Here is a 12,944-nt window from a genome sequence, read left to right as displayed (position 1 = left end):
CGTGTCCGCGACCCCGAGTGCCACTGGAGGCCGAGCCTGGGCCGCCACCCAGGCGCCCCATGTGGGTGTCCGGCCGGCCCAGACGCCGGGTAGCGGCTCCCCGCAGGGCCACGGAGCTCCTGCCGGGCCGGGCCGGGCCGGGCCGGGTGCGGGAGGGGCCGGGCCCGCGGAGCCGGGTTTGGATGGCGCGGTCGTGTGTGTTGGCAGAGAGCTGCTGGACCTGGGCGCGGCGGGCGCGGCGGGGCTCCGCATCGGCTACTGCCCGCAGCAGGACGCCCTGGACGAGCTGCTGACCGGCTGGGAGCACCTGGACTACTACTGCCGCCTCCGCGGGGTTCCCAGCCCGAGCATCCCCCAGGTAAGGCGCCCTGGGCCCCTGCAGGTGCAGCGCGCTTTGCGGCCCCCGGACCAGGAGCCCCTCGTGGCTGAACCTGAACCCCGGCCCCTCTGATCACAGGGAACTGGGGTGTCTTGGGTTCGGTCACGAGCCGAGCGCCTCGGCCTCTTGGGGGAGGCTGACGTTCGCGGGCTCGTCTGGTCTCTGTGCGCCTCCCCCCCTCAGGGCCCTTCTATTCGGGAGCAAACATCATGCCCCCCCTCCGTAAGGGCCGCGGCCGAGGCGCGGGGTGGGGGGCTGGAAGGAGGCCCTCCCGGGGACTGGGTGGTCCCTGCCCTGCCGCCCGGCCCGAGCCCCAGAGGATGCAGACGCGCTCGGCCTCCGCGCGTCCTGGTGCTCCCTCCCGGTGCTCCCTCTGTAAGTCGGGCCCTCGGGCTGCGGGGCCGGCCGTCACCCCACTACCCTGGGTCCGCTCATCCCGGCCGGGCGGCTGTGGGAGCCCGACGCCGATCGGAGCCCGCGTTCGAGGGCCGTCTGTCCCCATCAGCCCTGCCTCGTCCGGATGAAGGAGGCTTGAGGTCGGCAGGGCCTCAGCGCCCCGTGCCCCGCGCCCCGCAGAGTCCCGCTGCAGGGCCAGCCCGGCACCCCCCGGCCTCTGGGCGCAGGCTGGGTCGGGGAACCCTCCCGGAGGTTGTGGTAACGCTGCCGGACGGGGGCCTGGCCTCCTGAGCCGTCGGGGCACCCCCCCCACCCCGGGCGAGTTAGCTCCCCTGACCGGGTCCCGCCCCGTCCTCAGCCTCAGAAATCTGGGAACCAGAGTGGCCACGTGGGTCCCACGGCTTCTCGGCTCGGTGACCAGGAGGGGCTCTTAGAAAATGACCAACACAGGCCGCCCGGGTCTCGGGGCACAGCGGCTGTTCTGAGCGGCCGTCCCATGACCCACGGGCCACGCTTGTTCCCTGGCTTGCACACGGGGAGCTGAGCTGCAGGTAGCGGCCGGGTTTCCCTTCCAATCCTATAAACCGGTGCCCACGCACGTCCGGGGGAAGATGGCACCCAGGTGCCGAGCACGTGCAGGCTGCTCGCTGGGTTCCGCGGGGCTTCTGGTGCCCCGGGTGGCCCGGCCTTGTTTCTACGGCCCTTCGGTGGCCTAGAGAGTGGAGACGACGTGCAGTCACCTTGTGGCCCCTCCGCCCGGGGTCCCCAAGCCCGTCCCGGGACCAGGAGCCCCTCAGGGCTGAACCTGAACCGCGGCCCCTCTGATCACAGGGAACTGGGGTTCCTCCTCGCCCCGGGATGCCTTCCTGGCATAGCTGCCCCCACCTGGGTTCCCTCCTGCGGGCTGGCACCTGCCTTCAGCGGCCTGGGCAGCCGCGGGGGTGTCCACTGTGGTTCTAGAGGAGGATGCACCTGCACCTGCACCTGCGGGAGGCCCCTCCTGACCGCCCCTCGCACCCCTCCCGCCCCCTGCACCTGCCCCTCCTGACCGCACCGGCACCCCCCCCGCACCCCCTGCACCTGCCATCCTGACCGCCCCTCGCACCCCTCCCGCACCCCCTGCACCTGCCATCCTGACCGCCCCTCGCACCCCTCCGGCACCCCCTGCACCTGCCCCTCCTGACCGCCCCTCACAGCCCTCCCGCCCCCCTGCACCTGTCCCACCTGACTGCCCCTCGCACCCCTCCCGCTCCCTGCACCTGCCCCTCCTGACCGCCCCTCGCACCCCTCCTGCGTCCCCCCACCTGCCCCTCCTGACCGCCCCTCGCAAAGCCCCGTCCCCCCACCTGCCCCTCCTGACCGCCCCTTGCACCCTCCCGCCCCCCCTGCGCCCAGGCCCGTCAGCCCCTGGGGGTCCCAGCTCACGGTGGCCCAGCCCCTGGGGTTGTCTGTGTGTCCTCCTCCTCCTCTTCCCCTCCCCGGAACCCCCAGAACTTCACTTAGTGCTGAAGACACGCTGTATTCATTTGGCCTGAATTAGGCTTAGTCCGTCGATGTGATGATTTTCCGTTTTTCCCCCGCTGTCCACACTGCGTAGTGTGGTAGTTCCCCATTTTAGCCTGAATTCAGTGAATCTGATCTAAAAATAAATCTTGCATCAAGTTATAAGAAAACAATTCAGGCGGAGGCGTGGCCTGTGGCCGGGGTCACAGTGCGACAGCGTCGGGGCTCGGGCCCCAGAACCACGGGCGCGGTGCCAGTGGGGGTGTCTGGGGTGTGGTGCCCGGGGAGAGGGGACGCAGGGCCTTGCCCGGTGGTGACCCCAGCGCCTCCCACCTGCTGCTTCCTCCTCCCACTTGCCTTCGTCTTCAAGGTTTCTTCTGCCCTGAGGTTTTGGTGGAAGGAGCCAGAAGTGACGGCTGGAGGAATGGGGAACGGGTTGGAAGCTGGGGGCGGGCTCGTGTCTGCAATCCTGAGCTTCCTTTTTCCTTGTCATTTTGATCTTTTTAAAAAAAATTATGTATTTACTCACGAGACACAGAGTGAGGCAGAGACCCAGGCAGAGGGAGAAGCAGGCTCCCCACGAGCAGGGCCCCAGTGCAGGACTCGATCCCAGGACCCTGAGGTCACGACCTGAGCCAAGGGCAGACGCGTCACCAGCCGAGCCCCCAGGTGCCCGGCGGTGACCTTTTGTGGAATTGGGGCAACGTGGCTGGTTTCCGGGCTCCGGGAACACAAGCAACCCTGAAGTCGGCTGGGTCGGGGCCTTGCGCTCTCTGCGCATGAAGTGGGTCCTCGGGCCCTTGGTGTCACCTCGAGGCCGCGCGGTAAAGCTGCAGAGCGGTTCCTGTTGGGGCGGAAACGTCACGCCGGTACTCCCAGGCGTTGTGGACGTTTCATCGTCGTTGTCCTTATTAGGATTATCCCGACTTGTACGGGTTTATTCAATCAAGTATGAATATTAGTTCATACAGTGTAAATATATTTATATTTTGTTATCTTATTTTTTTGATGTTTTTCCCTTTGTCTTACATTTTGTTAGTTACTCAGGGCACTGACTTTTCCCTGCTTCTCCTAAATTTGAGTTAAGACACGATCTTGGCCAGTTTGATTGTATGATGAGATCCACAGGGACAAGACAGAGCCGGGTCCGTGTCTCTGCGGTCGTGAGGGTCCAGTTTGACCCTTTAGTCAGAGGTTATACTGCGGGGAGGGAGCGGGAAACCCACTGGTGCTCGGCGTCAGCCCCCGAGGTCTGCATGGGGTCTGGGGGACGGGCCGGGAACGAGCCAAACGTACGGGGCACGAGGGGCAGGAGTCGTGCCGGGTGTGGAGCAGAGGGGCTGCGTGGACCCCGGACGGCCACTGAGAGGAGGGGACGCGGGCAGATGCCCACCGGCTGGGCCCCGGGCACTTGGCACAGGGCAGGCGAAGGGGGACCCGGGGAGGGGAGAGGAGGCGCGAGAGCGTGCAGGTGCGGGGCCAGGACCCCAGCCTGCGGGCCCCCCCCATCCTCAAGGCTGCGTGAGCCGCTTCCCAGCCGCTGCCCAAGGGAAGCTCCGTCTCAGTCGCCCCCTTCCCGAGCCCAGCGGCTCCTTCCTGGAAACGGGGCATTTCCTGCCTGTGTGACTGTCGAGGACCCTCGTCCCAAGTCTCTGCGCCCCGAAGTCCCAGGGGGCCTGCCCGTGTGGCTGTGCATCCAGACCCTGGCTGGCCGGGTCTCCACCCCTGCACCCCCTGTGCCCCCCTGTGCCCCGGGCGGTGTGCTCGGCCCATGCGGAGATGCCCACAGGTGCCATCCTGTGCCGGGCAGGGGTGAAGGGGCGGGCAGGGGTGAAGGGGGCTGCAGGGCCGAGAGCCGGCCCGGGCCCAGTGAGGGCTGCCTTCACGGGCGGCACCTGTCTTGCAGGTGGCCGGGGACCTCGTGGAGCGTCTAGGCCTGGAAGCCCACGTGCACCAGCTGGTGGCCACGTACAGTGGGGGCACCAGGCGGAAGCTGTCGACGGCCTTGGCCCTGCTGGGCGCACCTGACCTGCTCCTCCTGGTGAGTTCTGGGGACGGCAAAAAGCACAGACGTGCATCTCGCCGCCCAGAACCCGTTTCTCTCAAAGGTGGTTCAGCAAGTGCAGGGGTCGGGTGTTTACTGGAGGAGAGAGCCCCAGGTTGCTGGCCGCTGGCACGTGCACGTGGCGCGTGTGGCTGGCGTGGCCCCCCGACTCTGCTGCGCGTACCTGCAGCCCCAGGGAGTGCCGTGCGTGCCCCAGCCAGCCGGCGCCCGGGCCCCGGAGCCCACCTCACCTGTGCCCTCTCCCGCAGGACGAGCCCAGCTCCGGGATGGACCCCTGCTCCAAGCGGCACCTGTGGCGTACGATCACGCAGGAGGCTCGGAGAGGCTGTGCGGTGGTGCTGACCTCCCACAGGTGAGCCGCAGGCTGGCGCTGAGCCGCGGGCACGGCTGGGGGGGCGGCGAGGGCTGCAGGGCAGCCGGGCCAGAGCCCACGGCCCGCGCCATCCGTCGTCGTCGGGACACCGCTGCGGCCGAGGGAGGTGGCCGCGAGCTGCCCAGCGCCCCACACGTCTGTGCCTCTCTGCCCAACATCATCTTTTTATTTTTAAGATTCACCTATTTTTATCTTGGAAAAGGAGCACGATCACATGGGTGGGGAGGGGCAGGGGGAGAAGCGGACTGTGCTGAACGGGGAGCCCGATGGGGAACTCGACAGCTGCGCTGTTTCCCGTTAGAGGGCGGCCGGAGGCAATCCTGATGTCGCTCCTGCCCGTGGCTCGCAGGATTCCCCTTTGGCTTTCACGGTTGAACGTTGCCGTGTCCACGCGTGGATCTCGTTGTTCATCCCCCCACCCCTGCTCGCATCCATTGTGCTTCTTGAATACGTAGGTTAATGTTTTTCGATAGACGCAGGGATGTTTTGGCAGGTGGTCATTCCAGTATCTTTTCTGGATCTTTCTATCTTTCCTTTCCTATCGCTGGTACTTTCTGTAAGTATGACGGTGTCCCACAGCTCTATGGGTGTCTGTCCATTTATGTTTTTATTTATTTTAAAAAATATTTATTTATTCACGAGAGACACAGAGAGAGAGAGAGGGAGAGACACAGGCAGAGGGAGAAACAGGCTCCATGCAGGGAGCCTGACATGGAACTCGATCCCGGGTCATGCCCTGGGCCACAGGCAGGTGCTCAACCGCTGAGCCACCCAGGGATCCCCCGTCCATTTCTTTTAAATACTTTTCTGTTTTCAGATTGCATAATCTTGATTGATCGATCTTCACGTTCACTTATGCTTTCTTCTGCTGCTCAGATTTTGCTGTTGGCGCTGTAGTGAAATTTTCATTCCATTTATCATTCGCTTCTACTAAAAACATTCCATTTGGTCCTTTTTTTTTTTTTAAGCTTATTTATTAAAACAGCTGGGTGGCTCAGCAATTGAGCATCTGCCTTTGGCTGAGGGAGAGATTCCAGGGTCCCAGGATCGAGTCCCACGCTGGGCTCCCTGCATGGAGCCTGCTTCTCCCTCTGCCTGTGTCTTTGCCTCTCTCTGTGTCTCTGGGGAATAGATAAATAAAAATCTTAAAAAATAAGTTTAATTATTTATTTTTAGTGGGAGGTAGAGGGACAGAGAGAGAGAGAGACAATCTTAATCAGACTCCCTGCTGAGCACAGAACCTGATGCAGGGCTCGAACCCACGACCCTGAGATCATGACCTGAGCTGAAATCAAGACTCAGACGCTCAACTGGCTGAGCCCCCAAAGGTGCCCCGTTTGTTCCTTTTTAAAAAAGAAATAGTCTCAGTCTACTTTAGGATCTCTATTTGTTGATCATTGTCATTTTTCTAAAAATTCTTTGAACATCATTCCCTTTAGTGCCTTGTACACGTAGAGTGGCTTCACTTGAAGGTTCTTTTCTGCTAAAGGTAGCATTTAGGGACACTTAGGAACAGGTTCTGCTGGCTGGTTTTCCCCCTGCGTGTTGGTAATAATTTCTAGTTTATTATGTAGGTTATAATTTCTGGTTAAAACTGGATATTTAACAATATTTATATTTAAAATTTTTATTTATTCATGAGAGACACAGAGAGAGAGGCAGAGACACAGGCAGAGGGAGAAGCAGGCTCCCTGCAGGGAGCCCGATGCAGGACTCAAACCCGGATCTCCAGGATCTCGCCCTGGGCCGAAGGCGGCACTAAACCGCTGGGCCACCCGGGCTGCCTTATTTCGCGATATTTAATGAATTGTAGCATCTCTGGCTTTTGATTCCTCCCCTTCCCTCAAAGTTGCCGTTATGGCTGTTTGTTTTGGTGTTTTTGATTTGTCTGTTCCTCTGTGTGTCCGTGTGTCAGGGTTTCTTTGTCTCCATGAATCTGAAATCTCTTTCCCCTGCAGCGAGTGGCTCCTGATCCCTCCGTTCAGTTTGTGGATTAAGTTCTGTGCTCATTTTCTAAAGCCCGGATTCCCTGGAGCCCCCCCGCCCCGGGTTTTACACGGGCAGAGGCTGCCCTCAGCGACCTCAGGGCCGTGGGGCTGTGTGTGCGCCGGGGAGGAGAGTCACGCCCAGGCCTCCTCCAGGCGGCCCGGTTTTGTGTTGTCCTGGTTCTGCTGGCCGCTGGCACGTGCACGTGGCGCGTGTGGCTGGCGTGGCCCCCCGACTCTGCTGCGCGTACCTGCAGCCCCAGGGAGTGCCGTGCGTGCCCCAGCCAGCCGGCGCCCGGGCCCCGGAGCCCACCTCGGGCCGGACGCTGGCGCTCTGGCCCCTCCTGGCCGCCAGGCTCCACCACGCTCCTGCTGCTGACGCTGTCGCCGTCGGGGCCTGACGAGAGGTCCAGACGCGACGCAGAGCACAGAGCCCCCCGGGTCAGGCCCACCCGCTGAGGCTGTGTGTTGTGAGGCCAGTCGTGGATCACCGGTCTCCTCACCCGCTGTGCTTCTCAGGGCGTCGCATGCCGTTGGCCAGTTTCCAGAATTCTGAAACGGTTGCTTTTATTCATTTTGCTCAGTTTTATACGTGTCTTTTTTTGGGGAAAAGATTTGCCAATTTTTTTTTTCATTCAGCCACAGCCAGAAGTCCTGCCCTTGTCTTTTTGTCTTTGTTCCATTTCTCTTCAGAAAATTGAATTTTACATTGACATGAAATATATTTGGCAAATCCTCTGCCTTATAATATATATACTTTTTTTTTTTTTTTTTGGCTTAAAATGATCTCTTGGCCGAGCTGATTGCAGAAACGCCCTGCGTTCCTGTGTTCATTATGCTGGCCTTTGTTAGGGTCTCATGTTCGTAGGTCGGTTCTACGATCGGATCAACTGGTGTCACATTAAAAATGCCTTTTAAATTCCACCGAGCACGTAATTATTGCAGACAGTTCTCAGAAAGACCACATGTCACCGTAATTTCTGTTTTATGTCCTCTTATTCATTCGGCCGCACGTTGATGAGGTGTCTTCATTTCTTTTTTTTTTTTTTTTGTGCCTTCATTTCTATAAATCTGTCCATATTCATGCAATGCAAAGGTGTAAATGACTCACGATTAATGAAGAGCAGGGCAGCCGGGGATTGAGTCTGTGAGTCTGAGACAGCTGCCTTCACCTGAACACTATCCAGGTGGCACAGTTTCCTCTTAGTTTTGAGTTTCCGTCTCTGTTCCTCTTACTGTTCCTTTCCTGGAGGACCACGTAGAAGCGTGAGGTTCCCACCTGTTTCCCACTGTGCCCTCCAAGAGGAATTGAAATAAAATGAGTCCATCCGGGGCACCTGGGGGTCTGACTCCTGATTCCAGCTCAGGTCATGATCTCAGGGTCGTGAGATCGAGCCCCGTGTCAGGCTCTGCACTCAGTGTGGAATCTGCTTGTGTCTCTCGTCTGCCTCTCCCCCTGCTCGTTCTCTCTCTCTCTGTCTCAAATAAATAAGTAAATAAAATCTTAAAAAAAAAAAAACAGAAGCGAGTCCATCCCCATCCAAAAGACGTAAAATCTTAAAAAAAACAAACAAAAAAGTGAGTCCATCCAAGAATGATGGGGAGTTTTTTTGCTCGCCCGCCCGCCGAGCCCTGACCTGTACGTCCCATTATAAGCCCCGAAGCCGTCCCGCCGTTCAGCCAGAGTGCTGTTCCAGCCAGCGTGATCAGCGCCCCGAGGACGTGTGGCGTCCGTTTTCCGCGGACACGGGCAGAGGCTACTTTCGCTGATAATCGAACCCCTGGCATTTGGTCGGGATCTCACATTCCGGCCCCCTGTGCTGAGCGGCTCTGGTATCCCACCTGTTGTTTGGATCTTGTTCGTTTGACGGCTAATAAGAAATCAGTGGAAACTACGGAGTCATTATGGAGGTCGGTGCTTCTACGGATCCGCACTCACCTCAGCTGTTTAAGGATGTGACCCAGAGATGGCTTCGGCGTCCCCCACTTTAATCACGCTCGTAAAAATGGAATAAGATTGTTTTAAACTGAAATCGATTAAAGAAACAGAGGAAGACGTGTTTGCACGGGAAGATCCTTAAGGCATGTTTGGGCCGTGGATAGCGTGTATTCCTCAGTCCGCGTTAAGCTGCTGTAACAAAGATCCCCGACTACAGTGACTCAGACCAGACAAGCTTCCTCTTCCACACGGACTCTTCCCGCTGGCGGGCTGTGCCGGAGCCCAGGTCATCCAAGGCCTCGGGGTCTTCTCTCCATGCCTCTTACTTACCTGTGGGTTTGGCCCCATCTTCATGGTTGAAATTCACTTTCTGGTCCAGCTCATGGACGGTGGAAGGAACCTACGCCCTACACGGGCGTCTGCGGGAGCTGTGCGGGCGGCGAGCAGGGTACCCTCGATCTGGACAGGCCGCGACCGAGCATGCGGCTGCTTTACGTCCGTTCCCTGGTGTACAGACCCCGCATGTTCCCACAGATGATAGTATAACGAGGTCGAAGAAGGAAACACTTCCCACCCTTCACCTCACTTTTTCAAGTATCATGAAAATCATACCTTTTTGTGTGTTTTTCTTTCCTAGTTTTTTCCACGTACGTGTACATTTTTTCTAACGTGACTGTCACTTTATCATTGCTGTATCACTACTTTTTACATTGAGTTTACAAAAACCTCCTTTTCATGGCGAACACATGGATCCACTCCTGTTTATAGGAGTTTTGTATTATCCTATTGCGGGACCGATTTCTGGATTTTTACCGTTATAAGTAACTTGTCACATGCATTCATAAGTTCTGAATTTCCTAAGGTAAGTTCCTAGAAAAGAGGGAATCGTCAAATTGGGTTTTCAGAAAGTCATGCCGATTTTTCACTCCTACCAGCAGTATATGAGGGGCCCCTCCGAGGATCATGGAGAAGATGCTTTAACTTTTGGGGTGATTTTTATGATCTGAGAATTCGTTGTTTTAATCTGCCCTGCAGATGAGGGGGGAAAGTGCTTTCCTGTACAATGTACAAAAGTACACATGACAAATGCCTCTCTGGCTGGAAAATAGTTTTCTGAGCTTCTGAGCTGTTGGTATGCGGATTACCCGGGAGCCGGTCTTTGGAGTCTCTGTGTTTGCCCTTTTTCCTGGATCGCGTCTGCATCGTTCTGGTTTTACACTAACATGTATCTGCTCTTTATACTGAACGTATTAACACTCTCGGGTTGCGTTTGTTGTAGTTTTTTTTTTTTTTTTTTAAGGTTTATTTGCTGTGTGTTGACACGTTTATTAGAAGTTTGTAGTTTTGCCTTGTCAGCTGCCAGACATTGTCGTAGTTTGTCTGTTGCTGTCCTACTGGGCGGGACGTTCGCCTCCTCCCAGCGCTTACCTGTTGGAAGCGTGACTGTCCCCTTCCATGCGGTCTTGTCTGGTTCCAGCGATCTGCCCTCGAATTCCTTAGCGGGTAGCCTTCTTCAAATTATTTTAGCCTTAAACAAATGCTAATAGTTTCTGGGGCAAATTCTATTACTTTTCTTGTTTACAGTGTTTTCACCCTCTTAACTAAATAACTTTGAAGATATGCTTCATAATTTTGATTGGCATCAGACTATATCCTTATTATAATTCATGTTATTTTCCATATAATTATAATAATACTATTCTAAGCTAGGACTCTTTATTACATATTTTATATCAAAATAATATTGCATATTATGGCCAACTCTAAATCACAGTTGCAAATTATAATGTCGTTTTTATATTTTATTTTATATATCATAGTACAATCAAATTCATATCTATATTTTATATGAAATTCACTGATTACATTTTGTATTTATATATCCTATTTTACATGTACATTTATACTAACACTAATTTTATATTGCAATAATTTTCATATTACAGTAATTTTCATATTATAATAAATATAACAATGTCATAACATATTTTCACATTATAACATTTCATTTTCATATTATAACAGTTATAATGTTATAATTTCATAAAAATTATATTTTTATAATCATTATAATTTCATAATATGTTTATAATAATTTCATAATATAGTTTTATAATAATTATATAATTTTATATAATTTTAAAATAATTATATAATTTTATAATAATTATTTTATATAATTTTATAATAATTATAAAATATAACAATTTTATATAATTTTATAATTTTATGATTATAATATATATAATTTTATAATTATTATATGATTTTATATAATTATAAGATATCTTATAATCATTATAATTTTATAATAATTATAAAATATTATAACAATTTTCTTTTTCTAAAATATATTCACTTTTTTCTTGGCAGATCTTTTTATTGATTCAAGATTTCATTTAGGTTCATTAGTAGATCTTATTGCTTTTATTTTTTCATAAAACTTCCACATTTCCTATGAAGGTCACTCGTATCTAGTTTATATTTTTGTACTGTCGCTGGAAGGTTCTGTCCTCATAACTGCTCCTCAGATACTGAAAGGCTGCTCAGTTTTCAGTTCATTGTGTCAGGGGCTATCTAAATAAAACATCCGTGTAAAAAATGCTTTTTGGAGGGTTTCTTGAGGTTTGTATAGCAGCTATTCAAGAATATAGAAAATTCACGAATTTGCCACGGTGTTTTTGTTGACCTGTGTGGTCCAAGCCTGATGTCCGCAGGGCACAGCTCACTCACACGCCTCTCGTCCTCCTGCAGCATGGAGGAGTGCGAGGCTCTTTGCACGAGACTTGCCATCATGGTCAACGGCAGCTTCCGGTGCCTTGGCTCTCCCCAGCACCTGAAAAACAGGTATGTCGCATGTGTGTTGCATGTATGTGGTGTGTGCATATGTATGTCCCATGCATGGTGCCCGTGGGCATATGCATGCCACATGTATGTCGTACGTGTATGCAGCGCGCATATGCTGTGTGTATATACGTGTTGTGTGCATGTTGCACTGGTAGATGCATACTGTGCATACACGCGTGTTGTGTGTGTACATGCATGTTGTGTATAGACTGCATGTGCCCCTGTGTTGTGCGTGTGTGTCGTACGGATGTATCGTGCTCCATGTGTACATATGCCGTGTGTATGTGTATGTTGCGTGTGTTTTACGTGTACATATATGTTGTGTGTCTGTTTCTTTCTGTCGAACTGTGCGTCCGTGCGTGCCGTAGCTCTACCTGCTGGTGCTCTAGAGCCAGCGTGGCCCGGTCCCCTCACTGCAGAGGAAGGGAGAAGGGGGCTGAGAAGGTGAGTGTGTTGGGGACGCACGTGGAGCCCCCCAGTCCCCACCACAGTCATGCTTCTTCCAGTAGGACATGCGCTCTCCTTGTGACAGTCCAGAGGGAGAGAGGACAAGAAATGTCCCCGCTGATCCAGGATGCCCTCCCCAGCGCTTGTCAACCCTGTACCCCTCGTCCGGGGTGGATGGGGCCCTGGCACCGGCGACTGGCGTGGGGTCACACAGGTGCTGTGGTCGTCGGTTTTATTTGGACTAATAAGGACTAAAGATTTCCCCTGTGTGTCCTCATCCTTTACATTTCTTCCCTGTTAATTGTCTTTTTATGTCTTTTTCGAGTTTTTGGGATATTCATGATTTTTCTGTCAATTTCTACAAGCATGTTTGTGTCCCAGTATTGCGTTTTTTTGTAAAATTCGGTGTCATCTAAACCATTTTCACACATTCTGATTTCCTTTTAACTTGTTGGTTAATCTGTTGCTTCGGATACAGAATAATTCATTAACACGTTTGATAAATTGTTTTATTTCATTTATTTAGTGTTTTTGAAATTGGAATCTGCAGGCAGAGCTTTAACAGACCTATATGTTGGGTTGAAAGGTGTTTATTTCACGGGAGAAATGTTATCGGGTGCTTGCCTGGCTGCACGGGGCGGTGAACGTCCGTCGTGCAGTGGCGCGGAGTCGGGGCTGCCGGGACAGCCAAGGCCGTGGCCGCTTGCCGCGCAGGGTCGGCCACTTGTCAGGTCAACCTGCTGGAAACTTCTCAGTTTGTACTCCGCTCATCTTTGATAAGTATCATCAAAAGAAAAATAATACTTCACACTCCCTAACCTTTATGGACGCCCACATAAAGGTTTATAGCCCGTGCCTGATTGCTCGGTGATTTATGTGTGCGCCTCGCTGCCTGCCCCAGGGCTTGGCGAGCCGCTGGGGAGCCGCGGGGGCGCCGAGGCAGCCGTCCGCCAGGGTGCGGGCTGTGGGCCCCTGGTCTCACCCGCTTCTGGCCTCCGTTCCCGGGACGC

General features: G+C 53.9%; 1 protein-coding gene across 1 annotated transcript in view; it reads left to right on the top strand.

Annotated features, from left to right (window-relative positions):
• LOC112925829 (ATP-binding cassette sub-family A member 13-like) overlaps positions 1-12,944 on the top strand; it is a 140,689-nt gene that overhangs the window by 115,727 nt on the left and 12,018 nt on the right. The window contains exons 30-33 of the mRNA XM_072760177.1: positions 208-358; positions 4,185-4,319; positions 4,592-4,695; positions 11,395-11,487. Of these exons, the coding sequence (XP_072616278.1) occupies positions 208-358; positions 4,185-4,319; positions 4,592-4,695; positions 11,395-11,487 (483 nt within the window). The remainder of the gene's footprint in view (positions 1-207; positions 359-4,184; positions 4,320-4,591; positions 4,696-11,394; positions 11,488-12,944) is intronic.

The sequence above is a fragment of the Vulpes vulpes genome, chromosome 5 (assembly GCF_048418805.1).
Source record: "Vulpes vulpes isolate BD-2025 chromosome 5, VulVul3, whole genome shotgun sequence".
NCBI classification, from domain to species: Eukaryota; Metazoa; Chordata; class Mammalia; order Carnivora; family Canidae; genus Vulpes; species Vulpes vulpes.
The sequence above is the reverse complement of the archived record's forward strand: the minus strand, read 5'-3'. Positions and strand labels throughout refer to the sequence as shown.